Source organism: Schistocerca americana, chromosome 4 (assembly GCF_021461395.2).
Source record: "Schistocerca americana isolate TAMUIC-IGC-003095 chromosome 4, iqSchAmer2.1, whole genome shotgun sequence".
Classification (NCBI taxonomy): Eukaryota; Metazoa; Arthropoda; class Insecta; order Orthoptera; family Acrididae; genus Schistocerca; species Schistocerca americana.
In genome coordinates, this window is record NC_060122.1 from 170875602 (window position 1) to 170896151 (window position 20550).

Genomic DNA, 20550 nt, shown 5'->3' on the forward strand with positions numbered 1-20550 from the left:
TTATTGTTCAGAGTTTTATGAATAAATCCATATTTGTGTTAGTTGGGTCAGTTCCATGTATTACTTGGCTTCTACACGATTAGCCACAAGTTTGGAATGGTTTCTGTATGTGCAGTTTTTAAGTGCAGTTTCATCTGGTTTAGTCATTACAGATGCCATGCTACAAAGCCCTGACCACTTTGTCAGCTTCCATAAACAGACAGGATACTGATACATTGGTCTATCCACCTACTTTTCACTCATATGATGATTCAGACTCAGACAGCATTTTTTGGCTTTTGGTGTGACAGACTCGAATTTGTGCAAAGCCTTATTCCTATCATGGATTCCACCTAAGGTGTATTGATTACTATGTCAGCTTGCCCCTTTACAAGAACTGGCAGTTCTTAGTTTTGATCACATGTGCAGTTTATTGTCCAACTACCATTGCAAACAAATGCGTGTCATAGTGGCGCAAGTTGAATTTTATCGATACTGCAAGAAACCAAACCAGTCACGTAGTGCCTGAGCAGCCAAACTTCACAGCCTTTGCCATAAGCGTCAATTCATTACTGATGCCCTTAATGACAGTTATGAAGACTATGATGTGCAATGCAGTTATCTGTCTAGTTCCAGACAAGGAAGTTCACCATATGGTTTTACTCTGTGAAAACCCCTTTTGGTAGAAGTTTTGCAAATAGCACAATTTTTTGGAGCTTCTCAGACAGCAGGTGACCAAACTGAAGCATGGAGTGGTGTGACGGCACTGTCACAAGATGCGCCCACTAGGATGGCAGATAGCTTGCACAAGGAAGTGGCAGTGGCGGCAATAAACATGCGGGCGCAGACTGAGGCAGGCCCAAGCAGCCGTGACCAGACTTTTCACTAGACTGAGGCAGGCCCAAGCAGCCGTGACCAGACTTTTCACTAGACTGAGGCAGGCCGAAGCAGCCGTGACCAGACTTTTCACTTTAGTTGGTGAGCCTTTTAAAGAAAATCCATGCACGTGACTGTTGTCTTCTCTCTGGGACATACAGAGCCATAATTTGTCATTATTTATGATATTTAACATCAGTTTCAAAGAAAATTGGAAGTTGTCATCATGTATTGGTAGTATTGCAGTAGCTGATATTGTTGCTCCAAGTTAACACTGGGAAAATTTAGTACTTATAATTATTACAATGTATAGGTCTTTAATGGAATGAAATATTGATACCCTCAAAAAGGCAGGATTTCTGTCATGCAAACATTTTAATGTAATTTTCTCACTGCAATGACAATATTATGAAAAGATTGCTACTTACCATCTAGCAGAGATGTTGAATTGCAGAGAGGCACAGCAAAAAAGACTGTTAAGAAGTAAGCTTATGGCCAAAAGGCTGTCTTCTGAATTAGAAAACACATACTCACATATTCATACAAATGTATCTCTTCCACGCATGACCACTGTCTCTGGCTGCTGAGGCAGTGGTCACGTGTGTGTGAGATGTGTTTGAGTGACTGTGTGTCTGTATGTTGTCTAATTCAGAAGAAAGCTTACTTGTTTAGCAATTTTTTTATTGTACCTGTCTGTGACTCAACATCTTCACTATATGGTGGGTAGTAATCTATTTTTTCTCACAATATTGTCACCATCCCATCCTGGATTTTCATTTGTTTGAATTTTTTTCTTACAGAAATGTGACATGCAAAGTGATGTTGATATGCTCTTATGCTTATAATTTAGTATCAGACTTATTTCTTTATTTGAATTGCTCAAGCTGGCCACAGTGGCCGAGCAGTTCTAGGCACTTCAGTCTGGAACCACGTGGCTGCTGTGGTCGCAGGTTCGAATCCTGCCTTGGGCATGGATGTGTGTGAAATCCTTAGGTTAGTTAGGTTTAAGTAGTTCTAAGTCTAGGGGACTGATGACCTCAGATGTTAAGTCCCATAGTGCTTAGAGCCATTTTGAATTGCCCAGGATAACAACAGTGTGATAGGTAATATTCTCTCAAAACAAATATACTTAAGTTAAACATACATGTGACTGCACTATGGTAATTTGATTGTCAGATGATGACGACGATGACGGTGATGATGATGATGATGAAGATGAAGTGTATTTAGTTGCATAATATAATTTGGCTTCAGATTCAACTTTTGCAGACCATAAATTATAGCAAGTTCATATTTTTTGCATATACAGGGTGAACATTAATAAAACCGACAAACTGCAGGAACAGATTTCTGACTGGAAATGGAGGAAAAAAGGTCCTATGAACATGAGTCTGGAAATGCATTGTTGTCACAGCAGATTGCACTGAAGAATGAAAGTTTCTCTGACCATGTGCTGTCTTTGTAGTCCGCAGATGATGATGATTATGCAGATTGATGATGCCAGTTCTGGTAAAAGTTGCTTCATTGGTAAAGAGGACTGATGACAGAAATCCCACAATTGTGATGGTCTTGTGCAAAACCATCAACAAAATCATTCCCATAGAGCAAAATCTGCTGCTGATAATCCTTGGATCCATTGCAGGTGATAGTAGCAGTTGTCATGCAGGACACACACAATTGTTCTTTGGCTTACACTATGTCGGCGGGCCACTTGCCTGGAGCTTGTACTAGGGTTCATTTCAATATTCTGTAGGACCCAATCCTCCATATCTGGTTTATGCACAGCTCGCCACCTCCTTGCATGTTAATCAGTCTGAAAGGACTTATGATCAAACAAACATCCAATAAAGGCGTGAAATGTTGTGTGACGTGTTGGCGTCTGTGAGGGTACTTGTCTTGGTGTAGCTGTGCTACCTCTTGACCGTTTCCATTTGTTTGGCCTTACACAAACACCATCTCAGCTTGTTTCTGACTTGAATACTGGACCATTCAGCTGCTTACAGTATGCTGCATCAATCACACAGCCTACAACATGGAAGGAAAACATGTGACATGGTCAGAGGAACTTCGATTCATCAGCACCAGCTACCATGGCAACGACACATTTCCGGACACAGGTGTTCATAGCACTATTTTTCCTCCATTTCCAGTCAGGAATCCATCCCGCAGTTTGTTGGTTTTATTAATGTTCACCCCATATATCCATACTCTGCAAACCACTTTGGGGTATGTGGCAGAGAGTACTCCTCACTGTAACAGTTATAAGGCCTTCTTTTCATTCCAGCTTTATGTGGAGTGTGGAAAGAATGACTACTTAAATGTCTCTATGTATGCTGTAATTAGTCTAATCTTGTCTTCACAGTTCTTTTGGAAATGATAATAGGAGACTGTAGTTCATTCCTTGTTTTGTCACTTAATACTTGTTCCTGAAATGTTACAAGTTGACTTTTATGTGTTTGTTGGCACCCACCTATATTCAAGTGACTATATTTCTGTGACACTCTCTCATGTGTCAAACAAAACTATGACCATTCATGATGGCCATCTTTGTATATGTTCAGTATCACCTGTTAGTCATATTTTGTATGGCCCCCACACATGACCAATATCGTCAGAGGGATTGCACAGGTATCATCAGCGGCCTTTTTGTAAACTGAATGCATTTCCCCAGTAGTCTGTCAGTGAAATGAAGTATGCCATGACCTTTATCTATGACTGACCGTATGTGATCATTCCATTTCCTATCCCTATAAACTGATACACCCAGGCATTCGTACGAATTCAGTGAGTCCAGTTATGAGTCAATGATAACATAATCATCGTCTTTTCTGAAGTGCATGATTTTATACATTTCTGGAAATTCAAAGCAAGTTGCCAATCTTTTCATCTCTTTGAAGCCTTACCAAAATCTGAATGGGTATTTGTATACATTTTTTACATATAGTTCTTTGTTATATATAACATCTGCAATGGGTTTGAGGTTACTATTACTATTGTCAGCCAGGTCACTAACAGTAAAGGTCCCAACACACCTCCTTGGGACATGCCTTCTACATCTGTCAATGACTCTCCGTCCAAGATAATATACTGCATCCTCCCTGCCAAGAAATCCCTAATCCAGTCACAAAAATTTGTTTCATAGAACAAATGGTCATACCATCATTAATAAACATTGGTGTGGTACTGAGTCAAACGCCTTTCAGAAGTCAAGATATAGTACAGGCACCCGATTGACATGGGCTGTGGCTTTAAAGAAGTTGTCTGAGAAAAGTGGGAGTTGTGTTTCAGATGATTGATGTTTTTGGAATTCATACTGATTGGTGTGGAGGAGAGAATGGCGTTTGGCATTCCTCATTATGTTTGAGCTCTTCTACACCTCGAATTTGACATGCAAACTTTTTTTTTATTACTGACAACATACAGACGTTTGGAACTCTGTGTTCTTCGTCATAGGTAGCCACTTTCTTCTGGTTAATGAATTGTTCACTTTCCAAAATCAGATTATTGATTTTTGACTGCCTACTGTAACTTCCATTTCGTTTTGTAGTTACCTTGACCTAAGATGCTAAGTAACTGTCACTTTACCATCGCCCAAATATTTATCATTCTGTCCCATTAAAATGTATTTTTTCACAGTTATCATCTGTTCTTTATGAACTTAATAGCCTGTATTCAGTAGGTTTGGTTTCTACTGATTCACTTCTAATTTTTGTCTGAGAAATTGAGCTATTTTGTCCATAAAAGTACTGTTTTACAATTTACATCCTGCATTTTCCATTGTTTGACTGTTTTATAGTTTGTAATAATTCAGTTCCATTGCTACTAATATAGTAGCAAAGGCTGTTACCTTTACTCTTAAATTATTTACGTTCTGCCACAGCTGTTCATACTATTTTGTTGTCATACAGATGTTTCTGTATTAATCCTTTAGTGGGTATTTTTTGTGTGCGTTCCTCTGCTTCAGTAGGTAATTTCCTCTAGCACTGGTCAGGGCAGCCATGTCACCTGCCTTGCTGACTCATAAAAATGTCTTGTTGTTGATTTTAGTTTATGGACCAAAACTAAAGTAGTTCAGGATTGAATAGAATGCATTAAAGTGAACAATGAAATTTTATTGTCATACAATTACGAGTCATTCTCCGTGTGAAATATTTTAAAACATGGTGCTTAAAGAGAAGAATAGCACTTAAAGAGAACAATGAAATTTTATTTTCTTATAATTACAAGTCATTCTCTGTGTTAAATATTTTAAATCTTAGTACTGCACATGAGGAACTTCACATTCTGTACACCAGTAAAATATCTCTTCTAGTACATACTCCACGCTTCCTTATTGGTCTTTTCTTTGTTGTGGTTGACAAAAATTATGGAAAATGTGAGCCACTTTTGGGGTTTGAGCTGAACATCCAATTCATGTCCCAAGTTCTGGAGGTACACAGCCAACTGTTCCCAGAGACTAATTATGAATTTCTGTCTTCTTTAAAAATTTCTCTATTTTTTTATTTTTTTTTCTGTTGCCTTGCTTTTGTACAGAACACATGCATTGGAGCATACAGTGTTCAGAAAGTGACAAAAAATATTATGATAATACTTTTTCAGTCTGTTCCTGGCCATTTGGTAGTGTTGCAGCTGTGAATCCATCCTATCAATGCCCATCTGATTCTTGTTGTAATCCATGACAACCCTTGGATTCTGCATATTGCCATTCTTCAAACTTACTTCTTGAAATGTGAATGGCCATTATGATGTTGCTCTTGTCCTTCCATTTCAACATTTTCTTGTTTCTGTACAATGTTACATATTCACCCTTCTTCATTTTGCCATTTTTCGTGAAATCAGGAAAGTCCTTTCTGTTTTGCCACACTGTGCCAAAATTGTGGTGTTCTTACTCGTTAGTTCATCAGCTAGATCTGAACTAGTGTACCAGATGCCAGCGTAAACACCATAACGCATTCTGAGCCACTCATGAGCAAGCTCCAAAAAATTATAGAATTGTTTCAATTGGGATAATAACAGCCATAATATGTGTCCTTACCACTATACACAATATATATCCAGAGCAGCTGTGATGCAATTCATAAAATCTGAAACTAAATCTTTCTACACTGTGAAGGAATAAATTGCATCCATCCGGGATGTCCTTTTTAGAGCAATGGAGATTCATCAACAGTAATGCCCCTTTGTGGCATATAAAGAGATCTGAATTTGCTTCTCAAATGTTTCGTTATCCACTAAACTTTGAACAGCTTTCTGCTCACAGCTGCTAAGGGATCACATGATATATTGTCTGCAAAGCCGAGAGATTTGAACAAAAGATCGAAATTTTTCTTTCATAAGTTTCCTAAAGAATGGTATCTCAAGTGACTGCTTTGTGAAAAGTAAAGTTTGTGTTCTGGCTTGTGCAAAATTCCCTGAAGAATGAATATTCAATACAGTATCTTCACTTCATCATCCGTTGTCTTTCAGCAGTGAAACCTAGGTCTTGTTCCTAAATTGAGACGAGAAGCTATATACTGATGTGTGTGTATGTGTAAGTTTATTTGGTCAGCTACTGTTTTGCACAAAGAGTCCTCTATGAAAAGCTGAAAATAATTCCTCATATCATTCTGTATAAGGGGCACATTTATACCACTTTCACTGGTAAACAATGTGTGCTGTTGAGGTGAACTGACTTGCCCAAAAGCATTTTGTGGCATATGTTGCAATGCTGCGTCATCATGAGATGATTCTGAATCCATGCCACTTTCATTTTCTTCACTGATGTCTTGCAACTATCAGAGTTGTCATTCAAATTATCATCGCTTTCTAAAAGCAGCTGTTTTACTTCTGAATCTGACAAATAGCTCCTTTTTGCTCCTGTGAAAGGTTACCATCAAGTAAACACAATGCTAACAGCACAAAAAGTGCTGCTTTTGACTGTCACTCAATGCATAAAGCACATTCGTGAGATGAATATTATAAGTGACTGAGAGTACCTTATATTGAGTGTTGAGAGTTACAATGTAGTGGAGGAAACAGTAACAAATAGTATTATAACACTTGCCAGTCTGAAGCTCATGGCCACGTAGTTCTGTGGGTGGCTGTATTTGTTGAACCCCTTGAGAATGACCAAACCATGGATGGATCTATCCATTGTTCATAGTTAAAGGGTTGGAATCTTTTTTGTTTGGAGTTGTATTTAATTATTGTCTTCTATAAATTTACGAACAGAGACAGTTTCATTACATTTGCTACAACTGTGTTTCTTTTTAGGAGTGGTGTTACCATTGCTGGAAGCAATGCTGTGGTGTTGGGTAGGAGTAAAATTGTAGGCACACCAGTGTCGGAGTTACTAAAATGGCACCATGCAACAGTAACAGTGTGTCATTCAAAAACAAAAAGTCTTGATAAGCTGGTGAGTGTGTGGTGGTGACTGCCATTATTCAGTTAGTTTCATAATTTTCTTAAAAATTTAGTTCTGTTGCATGTCTAAAGATTTGTGAAAGAAAAAAGAAAACTTCATGTATTTGTAGTAATCATATTAATTTCTATTTAAGTAGTGAGATCGTTGTACAAAATATACCGCATTCTCTGTGAAAAAATGTAATTGCAATAATGAGCATGAACATCTGTTCAAACATGCCATGCAAGTCCAGTGAGAGATATAATGTGTGAGGATCATTTAGCTAGAATTGTAGTTAGTTTGAGCATTATATATGTTTAATATGTCTAAGCATATGTGTTCTATCTATATTTTGAAGCTAAGCTCACATGAGTCAGCAATTATTACCCAATATATGGAGTAAATAGTACAGGCTGGTGAGTCACTTGAAAAGACTTATACTCACTCCACTTTAGCGCTGCATTACCTGTTTCTGTTTTTTAGGAACCTGTGAAACTACATACAAAAACAAAAGCTATAGTTTTCCTTTGGGTTTTCAAGACTATTGTCACACAGTTTTTATTTCTTTATTTTGGAATTCTATGTTCCAGACTTCACTATCATGTAAAGCATTTCGTAGTTTTATTATTATTATTATTATTATTATTGGTAGATTTTGAATTACGCAGAAGTCAGCTGTTGAACTACTAATGAGAATCTGTTGTAGACTGGGTTAGAAGCTGTTCCAGCTGTGACTTCAGTTTCCCAATACACAGACAATAATATGAGGCCTGCAGTTGTGCTTTATCCTCTCTCCTGATAACTGTACAATTGTATGATTAGGAAAACTGTTGCAGGCAATAATTCAGATGTCAGGTTTGATTGATATATTGTAATAATTTCAGGCTCATGTGAGCTTAGCTTCAAAAGGTCTGCAGAATATCAGCAGATATGTTTTGCCTCTCACTATTATATAGAAACGTAGAGATACTGTAAAAAGTTTGTTCTCTCTGCCACTCGAAGGTACTAGTGGTAACATTCATAATGTCTGAAAACTACAAACTGTAAGTATGTTAATTTAAAATATCTTGAGTATTGAAATTGATTCCACCGATGTGTGAGCAGTAGACTTCAGAAATCAGGAAGGTTGGCAGGCTCTAGAGCCCTGAGATAGTGGCGATGTTTGGTGAGTGGTGCTTGTGTTAAAAGTGTGCGTGTTTACCACTGCAGGAGGAGCACTTTGTCCAAAAACTTTAATATTTTATCAGTCTTTTTCATTGTAACTGTCTGTGACTCAAAGCCTCCTCTATATGGTGGATAGGAGTCTATCCTTTTCATATTATTGTTATTCCATTGTTTAAGGAAATAAGAGTTAGTCTGAATAGCTGGATGTCAAAGATAAATAAATTGTTGCAGATTGTTGTAATGAAAGCTGTTTGGTTTGCATGAGGTAGATGTTGGTTGAACATTACATTGCTCTCTTTAACATATTTTTTAATCTTAAGGGAAGTTTAACCCTTGACTCATGAAATGACTTTCGTGTAATGTAGGAGGTGGGGTTTCTGGAAACTCTGTTTACACTCAGACTTAAGGCACAAACCTTTGGGAGTTTTTAATTTAAGTTATATAACATTTAATCTTACAATTATGTAATTGTTCTTTAAATACTTCTTGTTGATTTTATTGCACTAAATAGAGCTAACCGTATTTTACATTTTGTAACACAAAATCACATACTTTTGTGTGTGTGTGTTTTTTTTTAAATAGTACACATAAAAGTACTGTTAGAGACCTAAATTTTACATTCTGAAAAGTTGTTTTATCTCTATATCAAATAAATTTGCACATTAAAGTAAATTCCAGGGTTTAAATTTGCACTTAGAAATTTTACTCTGTAGGTAATGCAAAGTAGACATTCATTGCTGAGATCTACATTTTTCTACATCACTGATCAGAACACGTTGCTTTTAACGAACACTTTAAGTATTTTCTAAAAACAAAGATGATGTAACTTACCAAACGAAAGTGTTGGCATGTTGATAGACACACAAACAAACACAAACACACACACAACATTCAAGCTTTCGCAACCAATGGTTGCTTCGTCAGGAAAGAGGGAAAGACGAAAGGATGTGGGTTTTAAGGGAGAGGGTAAGGAGTCATTCCAATCCCGGGAGCGGAAAGACTTACCTTAGGGGGGGAGAAAAGGACAGGAACACACACACACACACACACACACACACACACACACACGGTTTTGGGAAGAGATGTCAGTCGAGGCGGAAGTGCAGAGGCAAATATGTTGTTGAATGACAGGAGAGGTATGAGCGGCAGCAACTTGAAATTAGCGGAGGTTGAGGCCTGGTGGGTAACGGGAAGAGAGTATATACTGAAGGGCAAGTTCCCATCTCCGGAGTTCTGACAGGCTGGTGTTAGTGGGAAGTATCCAGATAACCCGGACGGTGTAACACTGTGCCAAGATGTGCTGGCCGTGCACCAAGGCATGTTTAGTCACAGGGTGATCCTCATTACCAACAAACACTGTCTGCCTGTGTCCATTCATGCGAATGGACAGTTTGTTGCTGGTCATTCCCAGATAGAAAGCTTCACAGTGTAGGCAGGTCAGTTGGTAAATCACGTGGGTGCTTTCACACGTGGCTCTGCCTTTGATCTTGTACACCTTCCAGGTTACAGGACTGGAGTAGGTGGTGGTGGGAGGGTGCATGGGACAGGTTTTACACCGGGGGCAGTTACAAGGGTAGGAGCCAGAGGGTAGGGAAGGTGGTTTGGGGATTTCATAGGGATGAACCAAGAGGTTACGAAGGTTAGGTGGATGGCAGAAAGACACTCTTGGTGGAGTGGGGAGGATTTCATGAAGGATGGATCTAATTTCAGGGCAGGATTTGAGGAAGTCGTATCCCTGCTGGAGAGCCACATTCAGAGTCTGATCCAGTCCCGGAAAGTATCCTGTCACAAGTGGGGCACTTTTGGGGTTCTTCTGTGGGAGGTCCTGGGTTGTATTTCATTGGAGAAACAGGAAGATTCCTGTCATAATTGTCCTGAAGTTATACCTCCAAATGAACTTCCACAAGCAAAACCGTGATCACTGCCTATTGTAAAATACCTCTTGATCTGATATATCACTGAAATATTTCTGCGGCCATTGACTAACAATTCCATCAGACTTAGGATCATTAAAACTGAGATATTCCTATGAACACATTTTGTGTTATGCTGAAGAAAACAGGTATGGAATACACTGGACACCCCTGGGGGCTCAGCATTTAGTTGCTGGGTACGGGCTTGGTGACCCCGGGGTCCCTGAGCTGGGGACTGGGAAGCGCCACCAGTCCTCAATACCGTAAGGTCTGAGTGTGCTTCAGCGACCACTGTAAGGCGTGACGGTAGAACGTTGTACGGTACAGAGACCGGGGATCTTGGTTTAACTGCCTGGGTCGCGAGGATGGTATAAGCCTCTATAAAAATCCCCTCAATCTCAAGGTGTGCTACGCGCCGAGGAGACGCATGGCTGTTGAGGTAGAACAGTTGCTAGCGGGCGACCTCTGGGGAATCTGCCGCCCCCCGGTTGTATTAGGTTTACCCAGGCAAGCAGGGCTCTGTCTGAGTGGACATTCCTTTCCCTAGCTGCTCGTGGGACCACCATGAAAAGAAATATGAATAGTCTCTAAGATAGGAAAGTTCAGTGCTTTACAGTATGACCCCCAATCGTTCCCTTCCCTGCCCACACCAGGGGTGGAATGGCGGTCTAAATTACCTGGTGAGACGTATTCTCCTTGATTTCTGGTTTGCAGCCGAACAGATGGGGACTCATTTCTGACCACAAAGCCTCAGTTTTTTGTGGAAAATTTAGAGAACAAGTTTGGAGAAGTTGAGGGCACGTCTAAAATGAGGTCTGGAGCAGTCCTCATACAGACAGCATCCCCAGCACAGTCATGGGCATTGCTTGCTTGTGACAAACTCGGTGATGTTGCAGTCTCCATTACGCCTCATAAGAGCCTCAATATGGTTCAGGGCCTTATTTTTCATTGTGACCTGTTGTTGCAGTCTGACGATGAGCTCCGTGCAAATCTGAAATGCCGCGGTGTCCACTTTGTACGACGTGTCTTCAGGGGTCCTAAAGATAGTAGGGTCGCCACTGGCACCTTCATCTTGGCTTTCAAGGGAGATACCCTGCCCGAGAAGGTCAAGGTGATGATATATCGATGTGATGTTGAGCCTTACATCCCTCCTCCCTAGTGCTGGAGGTTTGGGCATATGTCATCGACATGTGACGCCAACCCTACCTGTTGGGACTGTAGACGTGCCTCCCACCCCAACATACCGTGTTCGCCGCCTCCTATTTGTGTCAACTGCGGACGAAAACATTCACCTTGCTCGTCAGACTGTGGGTTTATCAAAAAGAATGGAAGATTACGGAGTATAAGACCTTGGACAGGCTCACTTACACACAGGCTAAACGCAAGTACGACCGACTTCACCCTGTGCGCATTTCATCGACGTTTGCTGGAGCAGCTTCGATGTCGCCATCCCTGGCAATGAGCCCCCAAGCTCAGCCGCTTTCTGTGGGCCCTCCAGCCTGGCCGTCTATTCCTGCCCCCCCCCTTCCGCCCCCCCCCCCCCCCCCCAGTAGTTGGGTGAACACCCTCTTCCGTTGCTCCCCTGTTATCAACATCGGGAGTAACAACCCCTCCTTCTTTGGGGACATCAGTCCCCACCTCTGAGCTGGAGAAGTGCCCACCTCCTCCGGCTCCCTTCGCGTGGAAGGTATCCCTTGGTGCCCTCCCTTCCACGGTTACTGCCCCTCCAGCTGTCAGCCAGTGGCTGAAAAAGTCACCACCTGAGGGCCATAGGGCTTCCAGGTCTTCCTCGGTCCATGACACTGGGTCGGAAAAGCCCACCCAGCCTGATAAACCGAGGGACAAATGGGACCCTACCAAAAAGAAGAAAAAGCAAAAGGAGAAGGACATAGAGACAGAAAAGGAGTTCACCACTGCACCTGAAGATGATGTGGAGCATCTAGCGTCCACTCAGGAGCTAGATGTTGCTCGACCCGCAGCTCCTGTGGAAGTTCATCAGGCTACTTCGCAATCAGTGGTGGCGAGAGAGCTTCTAAGGCGTAACCTATCATCCACCCCCCCCCCCCCCCCCCCACCCCCGCCCCCCCACCAGGTTCTTTCATGTCTTCACAGTCGGATACCATTATCCTTCAATGGAATTGCCGTGGTTTTTTCCACCACCTTGTTGAGTTGAAACAGCTTTTGTGCTACTTCCCTGCCACTTGTCTGGCCCTACAGGAAACCTGGTTTTCTGTTTTGCGGACCCCCTCCCTCTGTGGCTACCGGGGTTACTATAAGAACCGCGTAGAATATGATAGTGTCTGGTGGTGTCTGTGCTTATGTTCTTGCCACTGTTCCTAGTGCCCCAGTGCCACTTCACACGGCTCTCGAGGCTGTGGCTGTTAGAATCCGGGCAGGAATGGAGCTTACCATCTGTTCCCTCTACCTTCCCCCAGATGAGGTTGTCCATCTTGCCAACCTATCTGCCTTGTTCGCCCAGCTCCCGCCCACCATTCCTCCTTTTCGGGGACTTTAATGCCCACTACCCTTTATGTGGTGGTGCCCAGATCTCGGGCCAGGGTAGGAACGCTGAGGCTCTCTTGGCACAGCAGGACATTTGCCTCCTTAACACTGGTGCTCCCACATATTTTAGCTTGACTTATGGCACATACTCGGCCATTGACCTCTCTCAAAGTAGCCCAGGTCTTCTTCCATACCTCAGTTGGAGGGTCCACGATGACCTCTGTGGTAACGACCACTTTCCTGTCCTGGTTTCTCTTCTTCAATCCCAACACCCTGACCAGCTGCCACGATGGTCTCTTCATGGAGCTGATTGGGCAGCCTACACCTCAGCTACTATGGCCATTGCCCCGCTTCCTGGTGACATTATTTTGGCAGTGGACGAGGTCACTTTGGCCATTGTTTCTGCTGCCGAGGCAACAGTCCTCTGCTCTTCAAGTACCCTAAGGTGTAAGTCAGTCCCTTGGTGGACACCAGAGATTGCAGAAGCTATCCGGGACTGCTGGCGAGCCCTACGACGACACCGGCGTCATCCTTCCCTACAGAATCTGGTTGCCTTTAAACGGCTGCAGGCCCGGGCTCAGTGGTTAATCCAGTGGAGCAAACAGGACTGCTGGGAATGATATGTTGCCACTATAGGTTCTCGCACCTCCCCATCTCATGTGTGGTCACGGGTTCGGCGCATTTTTGGCTTTCGCCCTCATACGTCTGTCCCTTGCCTTTCTCTTCGGGGTACACTTTGTACTGACCCAGTCGCCATCGCCAAACATCTGGCAGAGTACTTCACTCGTATTTCTGCGACAGCAGGCTGCAGAGCAGAATTCAGCGCCATTAAAGAGCAGGCTGAGCACACGCAGTTGTTGTTTCGCACGCACCATTGGGAACGATACAACGCCCCGCTTAGTGAATGGGAGTTCCAAAGTGCCTTTACAGCTTGCCCCAATACCTCTCCAGGTCCAGACCAAATTCACAACCAGTTTCTTCGCCATCTCTCAGCGCGCTGTCAGGGTGAATTACTCGCCCTGTTTAACTGCATCTGGATGGAGGGCGTTTTCCCAACTCGTTGGCAGGATAACGTTACCATCCTGGTGCTGAAACCTGGTGCAGATCCGCTGGTGGTTGATAGCTATCACCCTATCAGCCTTACCAACATTATGTGCAAACTCCTGGAACGGATGGTGAGTCGGCGGCTCATGTGGCTCCTCAAAGTTCGGGCCCCCCTAGCCCAGCAACAGGGGGGCTTCCGTCAGGGCTGCTCAGCGATCGACGATTTAGTCTCGCGAGAGTCGGCTATTCGTACAGCTTTTACCCGGCGAGAACATCTAGTTGCTGTTTTCTTTGATCTTCGGAAGGTGTACGATACCACCTGGTGCCATCATATCCTTGCTACGCTGCACGAATGGGTCCACTTCCGATTTTTCTACGGAATTTTCTCTCCAGTCGCTCCTTTCGGGTTAGAGTTGGCACTTATTTTAACTCTGCTCATATTCAGGAGAACGGTGTCCTGCAGGGCTTGTTTCTCGGCGTTCCCCTCTCTTCGGTGGCGATTAATGGCCTTGCGGCTGTGGTGGACTCATCGGTCTGTTCCTCTCTATATGCCGATGACTTTTGCCTTTATTACAGTTCCCCAAGCATCAGTGTTGCTGAATGGTGGCTGCAGGGAGCTATCTGTAAGGCACATTTTTGAGCATCCAACCATGGTTTTCAGTTCTCAGCCTCTAAGACCTGAGTGATGCATTTCTGTTGTCGTCAAACGATCCACCTCCATCCAGAGCTCTACCTTGTCAATGAACTCCTTCGTACTGAGGAGACGCATCGCTTTCTTGGCATGCTGTTTGATGCTCAGCTCACTTGGACACCTCATCTTCGTGAGCTTAAACAACGGTGCTGGCGGCACCTCAACATCCTTTGCTGCCTCAGCCGCACCATTTGGGGGGCTGCATGAACAACCCTCCTACAGCTCTATAAGGCCTTAGTCCAGTCCTGTCTCGACTACGGGAGTGTGGTGTATGACTCAGCAGCACCTTCAACGTTGCAGATCCTCGACCCGATTCTCCCTTATGGCATCAGACTGGCGACAGGTGCCTTCCGCACTAGTCTGGTGACTAGCCTTCTTGTAGAAGCTGGAATCCCTCCCTTACAATTCTGCTGACAACAGTTATTTGCGTCATACATCGCCAGCGTCCATGCCTCGCCCGACCACCCAAACCGCAGGCTCCTTTTTCCATCTTCTGCACTCCCCTCCCCATGACGGCGGCCTAGGTCGGGTCTCCCGATCGCGGTCCGTGTTCATTCCCTTCTCTTATCACCCGAGTCCTTTCCCCTTTCTCCATCCTTCCGGTCCTCTTCTTCTACCCCTCCTAGGTCCCTCCCTCGCTTGCGGCTTTGCTTGGGTTTGTCGTGCGACCCCAAGTCCTCCGTTCCACCTGCCAGTCTTCGTCAACAATTCCTGGCTCTTCTTGCCTCGTTTCGCGATGCAGATGTAGTCTACACCAACGGTTCTGTGGTCGATGGACACACTGGGTTTGCTTTCATCCATGGTGACTACGTTGAGCAGCATTCCCTGCCTTGTCGGAGCAGTGTTTTCACTGTGAAGCTGGTTGCTCTTTATCGTGCACTCGCCCACCTTTCCTCCTGCCTTGGGGAGTCATTTGTCATATGCAGTGACTCCCTGAGTGGATTGCGAGTGTGGTCGTTCAGCGACGTTTGTGTGGACCGCGGGCCACATCGACATTCCAGGAAACGAACGTCTGGAGCTCTGAATGGTCTGTCTTGAACACGCCAAATAAGCTCCGCATGGTAAAGTCTTCCATGGCTGTATGGAACTCATCCTTGAGGAGCACGCATAGGGACTCAGTTGTTCTCTGTCGTCTCCAAATTGGACATATGCGGTTGACCCACAGCTATCTCCTTCGCCGTGAGAACCCACCCAAGTGTCGCTGTGATGCAGGGCTGACAGTGGTCCATCTTCTGATGGACTGCCCGCTTTTAGCCCCCTTGCGGCAGTCCTTTAATTTACCAGCTGCACTTCCTTTAATTCTAGGTGACGATGCCTCTATAGCTGACTCAGTTTTACATTTTATCCGTGTAGCTGGGTTTTATCATTCACTCTAGTGTGGGCGCTCTCGCCTGATTTCTCAGGCTACACCCACTCCATCGACCTTTGTGACATGGTACCAAAATAGTGTCTTTTCTGGTAACAAGTTGTGTTGGTACCTCTATCAACGCTTTCCAGCTGGAGGTTCTTCGTTTGTAGTTGAGTGGTTGACCTTTTACCTGATCCACCAACCACTGTAGTCTGTTTTGCTTTAGTCAACCGCTTGCTCTGCTCCTTTTAAGTGTCCTCTATTTTGTGTTATTGCGGTGTTCATTTTACCTCTGTACCCCTTGGTGTTCCCTCCCTCTGGGTGCAGAGGTTATGCTTTTACTGTAAAGGCCTTTTACATGTATGTCTGTCTGGAAAAGGGGACTGATGACCTCGATGTTTAGCCCCCACCAAACCCCAAAACCGACCAATACACCGGACGAGGTCTAGAGGAGACCCCATCACATGTCAACAACAAACAAAGAAGGCAACCAACAGCAAAACACTGCAGTGGTGGCGATTTAGGGAGACTTGGGTGGGTCGGGGGGGGGGGGGGGGGGAGGGGGGGGGGGGGCGGGCAGGGGTCTGTATACAAACATTACATACACCAAAACTTACATTTACTTTCAATGAGAAGATTGCTTGATTTTTATTGCTGTAAATCTGTGCTCAAACTCTTATTCTTTGTTTGCACCTCTTTGCCACCATCGCCTTTCGAAAACTGGTACATCTATTTCTGCTGTGGGTTCGTTCAGGAAATCAACTGCCTTTTATTCTGGCGTGTCAGTAAATTATTTTCCCACAAAATTCTCATATTTCTGTCATGTGTGGCTGCGATATTTAGTTGCAAATGGTATGGTATGCTTATGTTCACATGATTATATTGATTCACTGTATATGACGGGGAGACAACTACAAAACGCGAGTAACACATTTGTGTAAAAAAATAAAAAAAAAAAAAAAAAATGAAGTTGCCAGTGTTATAAATTTCCATCTTTGTGCAAGTGTATGAAGATATGTTCAAATCTGCTTTGCTGTGATACAGTTCCTTACCATGGACTTTCTTTTTGCAGCTGCCTTTAATTATAATTATAAGAACATTAGATTAATTTATTATAAGGGTACTTCAAAAAGTAAGTTACACATTATTATGGTAGGCCAAATAACTTTTATTGAATGGTGCACCACTTCTCAGAGTGACACAGATCCATGGCATTGTTTTCCAACATAATCACCAGGTCTTTGTAATCAATAGTTCCACCAATCGTTCAGTTCCTCAACAACTGAAATTTGTTCGTTGGTCACTAAATGGTTCGAGAACTGCTTTGTAAATGTCCTCATTGTTGGAAAATGTCTTTCCCTTCACACGTTTTTTCAGGTTGCCATAAAGATTGTCTGGCCTTTGTCATTTGTGGTCGATGTCTATGGCCTTTCTTCCTGATCAGCGCCATTCATGTCTGTCCTGGCTAGGTCAAACTGTTGGCACCGTTTCACTGCATGTACACATGACATTGCATTTGGCCCATATACCACCAGAATTTCATGGTGAATCTATGTGCAGTTTAGATGTTTTGCGCACAAGAATTGCACTGTCACACATATTTCAACTTTGTAGTATATTTCCAGTTTCTGCATCATTTCACTTGCACACTGTGATGCCCTAGTTATCCATACTACAGGAAACCCGGAACGTGTATTCCCTTCAGACACAGCACCATTCTTGTCATGCAATGGTCTTATCTTCGGATGACATGTGTAACTTGCTTTCTGAGATCCCTACATATCTGTATTGAGAATTATTCCCAGACTCTCTAATTTCAGACTGCCAATGCTGATATTCTAGTGGTAGCTATTGGTAGAGCTGAAATGGTGAAAGGAAGTTGGATTAAACGAGGAGCTGTTGTCATTGATTGTGGTATAAATGCAATTCCAGGTAAGTGAATACTCTGAGTGGAAGAGCCTAGTCTACATTTTTTAAATGCTGAAATGATACACTCCTGGAAATTGAAATAAGAACACCGTGAATTCATTGTCCCAGGAAGGGGAAACTTTATTGACACATTCCTGGGGTCAGATACATCACATGATCACACTGACAGAACCACAGGCACATAGACACAGGCAACAGAGCATGCACAATGTCGGCACTAGTACAGTGTATATCCACCTTTCGCAGCAATGCAGGCTGCTATTCTCCCATGGAGACGATCGTAGAGATGCTGGATGTAGTCCTGTGGAACGGCTTGCCATGCCATTTCCACCTGGCGCCTCAGTTGGACCAGCGTTCGTGCTGGACGTGCAGACCGCGTGAGACGACGCTTCATCCAGTCCCAAACATGCTCAATGGGGGACAGATCCGGAGATCTTGATGGCCAGGGCAGTTGACTTACACCTTCTAGAGCACGTTGGGTGGCACGGGATACATGCGGATGTGCATTATCCTGTTGGAACAGCAAGTTCCCTTGCCGGTCTAGGAATGGTAGAACGATGGGTTCGATGACGGTTTGGATGTACCGTGCACTATTCAGTGTCCCCTCGACGATCACCAGTGGTGTACGGCCAGTGTAGGAGATCGCTCCCCACACCATGATGCCGGGTGTTGGCCCTGTGTGCCTCGGTCGTATGCAGTCCTGATTGTGGCGCTCACCTGCACGGAGCCAAACACGCATACGACCATCATTGACACCAAGGCAGAAGCGACTCTCATCGCTGAAGACGACACGTCTCCATTCGTCCCTCCATTCACGCCTGTCGCGACACCACTGGAGGCGGGCTGCACGATGTTGGGGCGTGAGCGGAAGACGGCCTAACGGTGTGCGGGACCGTAGCCCAGCTTCATGGAGACGGTTGCGAATGGTCCTCGCCGATACCCCAGGAGCAACAGTGTCCCTAATTTGCTGGGAAGTGGCGGTGCGGTCCCCTACGGCACTGCGTAGGATCCTACGGTCTTGGCGTGCATCCGTGCGTCGCTGCGGTCCGGTCCCAGGTCGACGGGCACGTGCACCTTCCGCCGACCACTGGCGACAACATCGATGTACTGTGGAGACCTCACGCCCCACGTGTTGAGCAATTCGGCGGTACGTCCACCCGGCCTCCCGCATGCCCACTATACGCCCTCGCTCAAAGTCCGTCAACTGCACATACGGTTCACGTCCACGCTGTCGCGGCATGCTACCAGTGTTAAAGACTGCGATGGAGCTCCGTATGCCACGGCAAACTGGCTGACACTGACGGCGGCGGTGCACAAATGCTGCGCAGCTAGCGCCATTCGACGGCCAACACCGCGGTTCCTGGTGTGTCCGCTGTGCCGTGCGTGTGATCATTGCTTGTACAGCCCTCTCGCAGTGTCCGGAGCAAGTATGGTGGGTCTGACACACCGGTGCCAATGTGTTCTTTTTTCCATTTCCAGGAGTGTATATGCCTAAAATAGAAGTAGCATTAATATTGTTATATTTATGTTATCCTAATAACTGGACTCGTATCATTCAGATCCCACAAAGAAAAACAATCAGAGACTTGTTGGTGATGTAGCTTTTGAGGAAGCTAAGCTAGTGGCTTCATACATAACTCCAGTTCCTGGAGGTGTCGGGCCAATGACTGTTGCAATGCTAATGAAAAACACTGTCCTTTCTGCACAGAAAGCTGCCAACAAAATTCTAAATGTCCAATGGAATCTAAGTATTTTGCCTCTTACATTAAAGAAACCTGTCCCAAGGTAAGTTAAACAAATTGTAGTGTGGCATAGTACACATTATGCTTTTCACTGAGTCAGTTATTTTTACAATATTATTGATCTTATATTCTGTATTCTTGTGAAAGTGACATAGAGGTTGCAAGATCCCAGGAGCCAAAAGACATTAGTGACCTAGCAAGAGAAATAGGTCTGCACCCATCAGAAGTGGAGCAGTATGGCCACAAAAAGGCAAAAATTACACTAGATGTTTTAAAACGTCTGCAGCATCAGAAAGATGGGAAATACATTGTGGTTGCTGGGTAACTACAGATTATTTTTAGACAAGTCATACTGTGATTAACATTACTAACAAAGCATTTTGAGATTTGCTGTTTCACTCTATTTCCAGTATTACTCCAACTCCTCTTGGGGAAGGAAAGAGTACGACGACAATAGGTCTTGTCCAAGCTCTTTCTGGCCATAAAAAGAAAAATGCTTTTGCCTGTGTACGGCAGCCATCACAGGGACCAACATTTGGAATTAAAGGTTTGAAAAAAATTGTCATGTTTCTTGGTCTTGTAGCTGTGTGTAATTTTTAATAATTGTGGATAAGTCATAGGTAGTAACACAACTTTGAGCAAAGTTGTGATGAGATGTAAAATGAAATGAGGGGTTGAGCAACTTGGAGCTAAGAAGCTGGTAGAGTTTGTTCATTGTGAGATATCAGAAAGTTGCAATTCATGGTGGGAGGAAATTACTTACAAAATATGTTTTACCTGTGCTGCATTATTGCTAGGTTCTATCAAAAGATATAAGTTCCACAGAAACACTGAATGATGTAATTTGGCAAGCCATAGAAGAAATTATGATTGTCCAGTGCACTAGTCAGCAATTGAATCAGACACATGTACTTTGTCTCGCCCCTTTCATTCTCATAATGTGTCATGTCAGGGGAGACAGAAAATTTTTCGGTGCGATT

The 20550-nt window shown here is 43.9% G+C and overlaps 1 protein-coding gene across 2 annotated transcripts in view; it reads left to right on the forward strand.

The window, feature by feature from the left end:
- The window catches only part of LOC124612501 (C-1-tetrahydrofolate synthase, cytoplasmic), a 163410-nt gene that overhangs the window by 82763 nt on the left and 60097 nt on the right, over window positions 1-20550 (forward strand). For both annotated transcript variants that reach the window (XM_047140742.1, XM_047140743.1), the window contains exons 6-10: window positions 7108-7249; window positions 17720-17831; window positions 19388-19613; window positions 19718-19891; window positions 19981-20117. In XM_047140742.1, the coding sequence (XP_046996698.1) occupies window positions 7108-7249; window positions 17720-17831; window positions 19388-19613; window positions 19718-19891; window positions 19981-20117 (791 nt within the window). The remainder of the gene's footprint in view (window positions 1-7107; window positions 7250-17719; window positions 17832-19387; window positions 19614-19717; window positions 19892-19980; window positions 20118-20550) is intronic.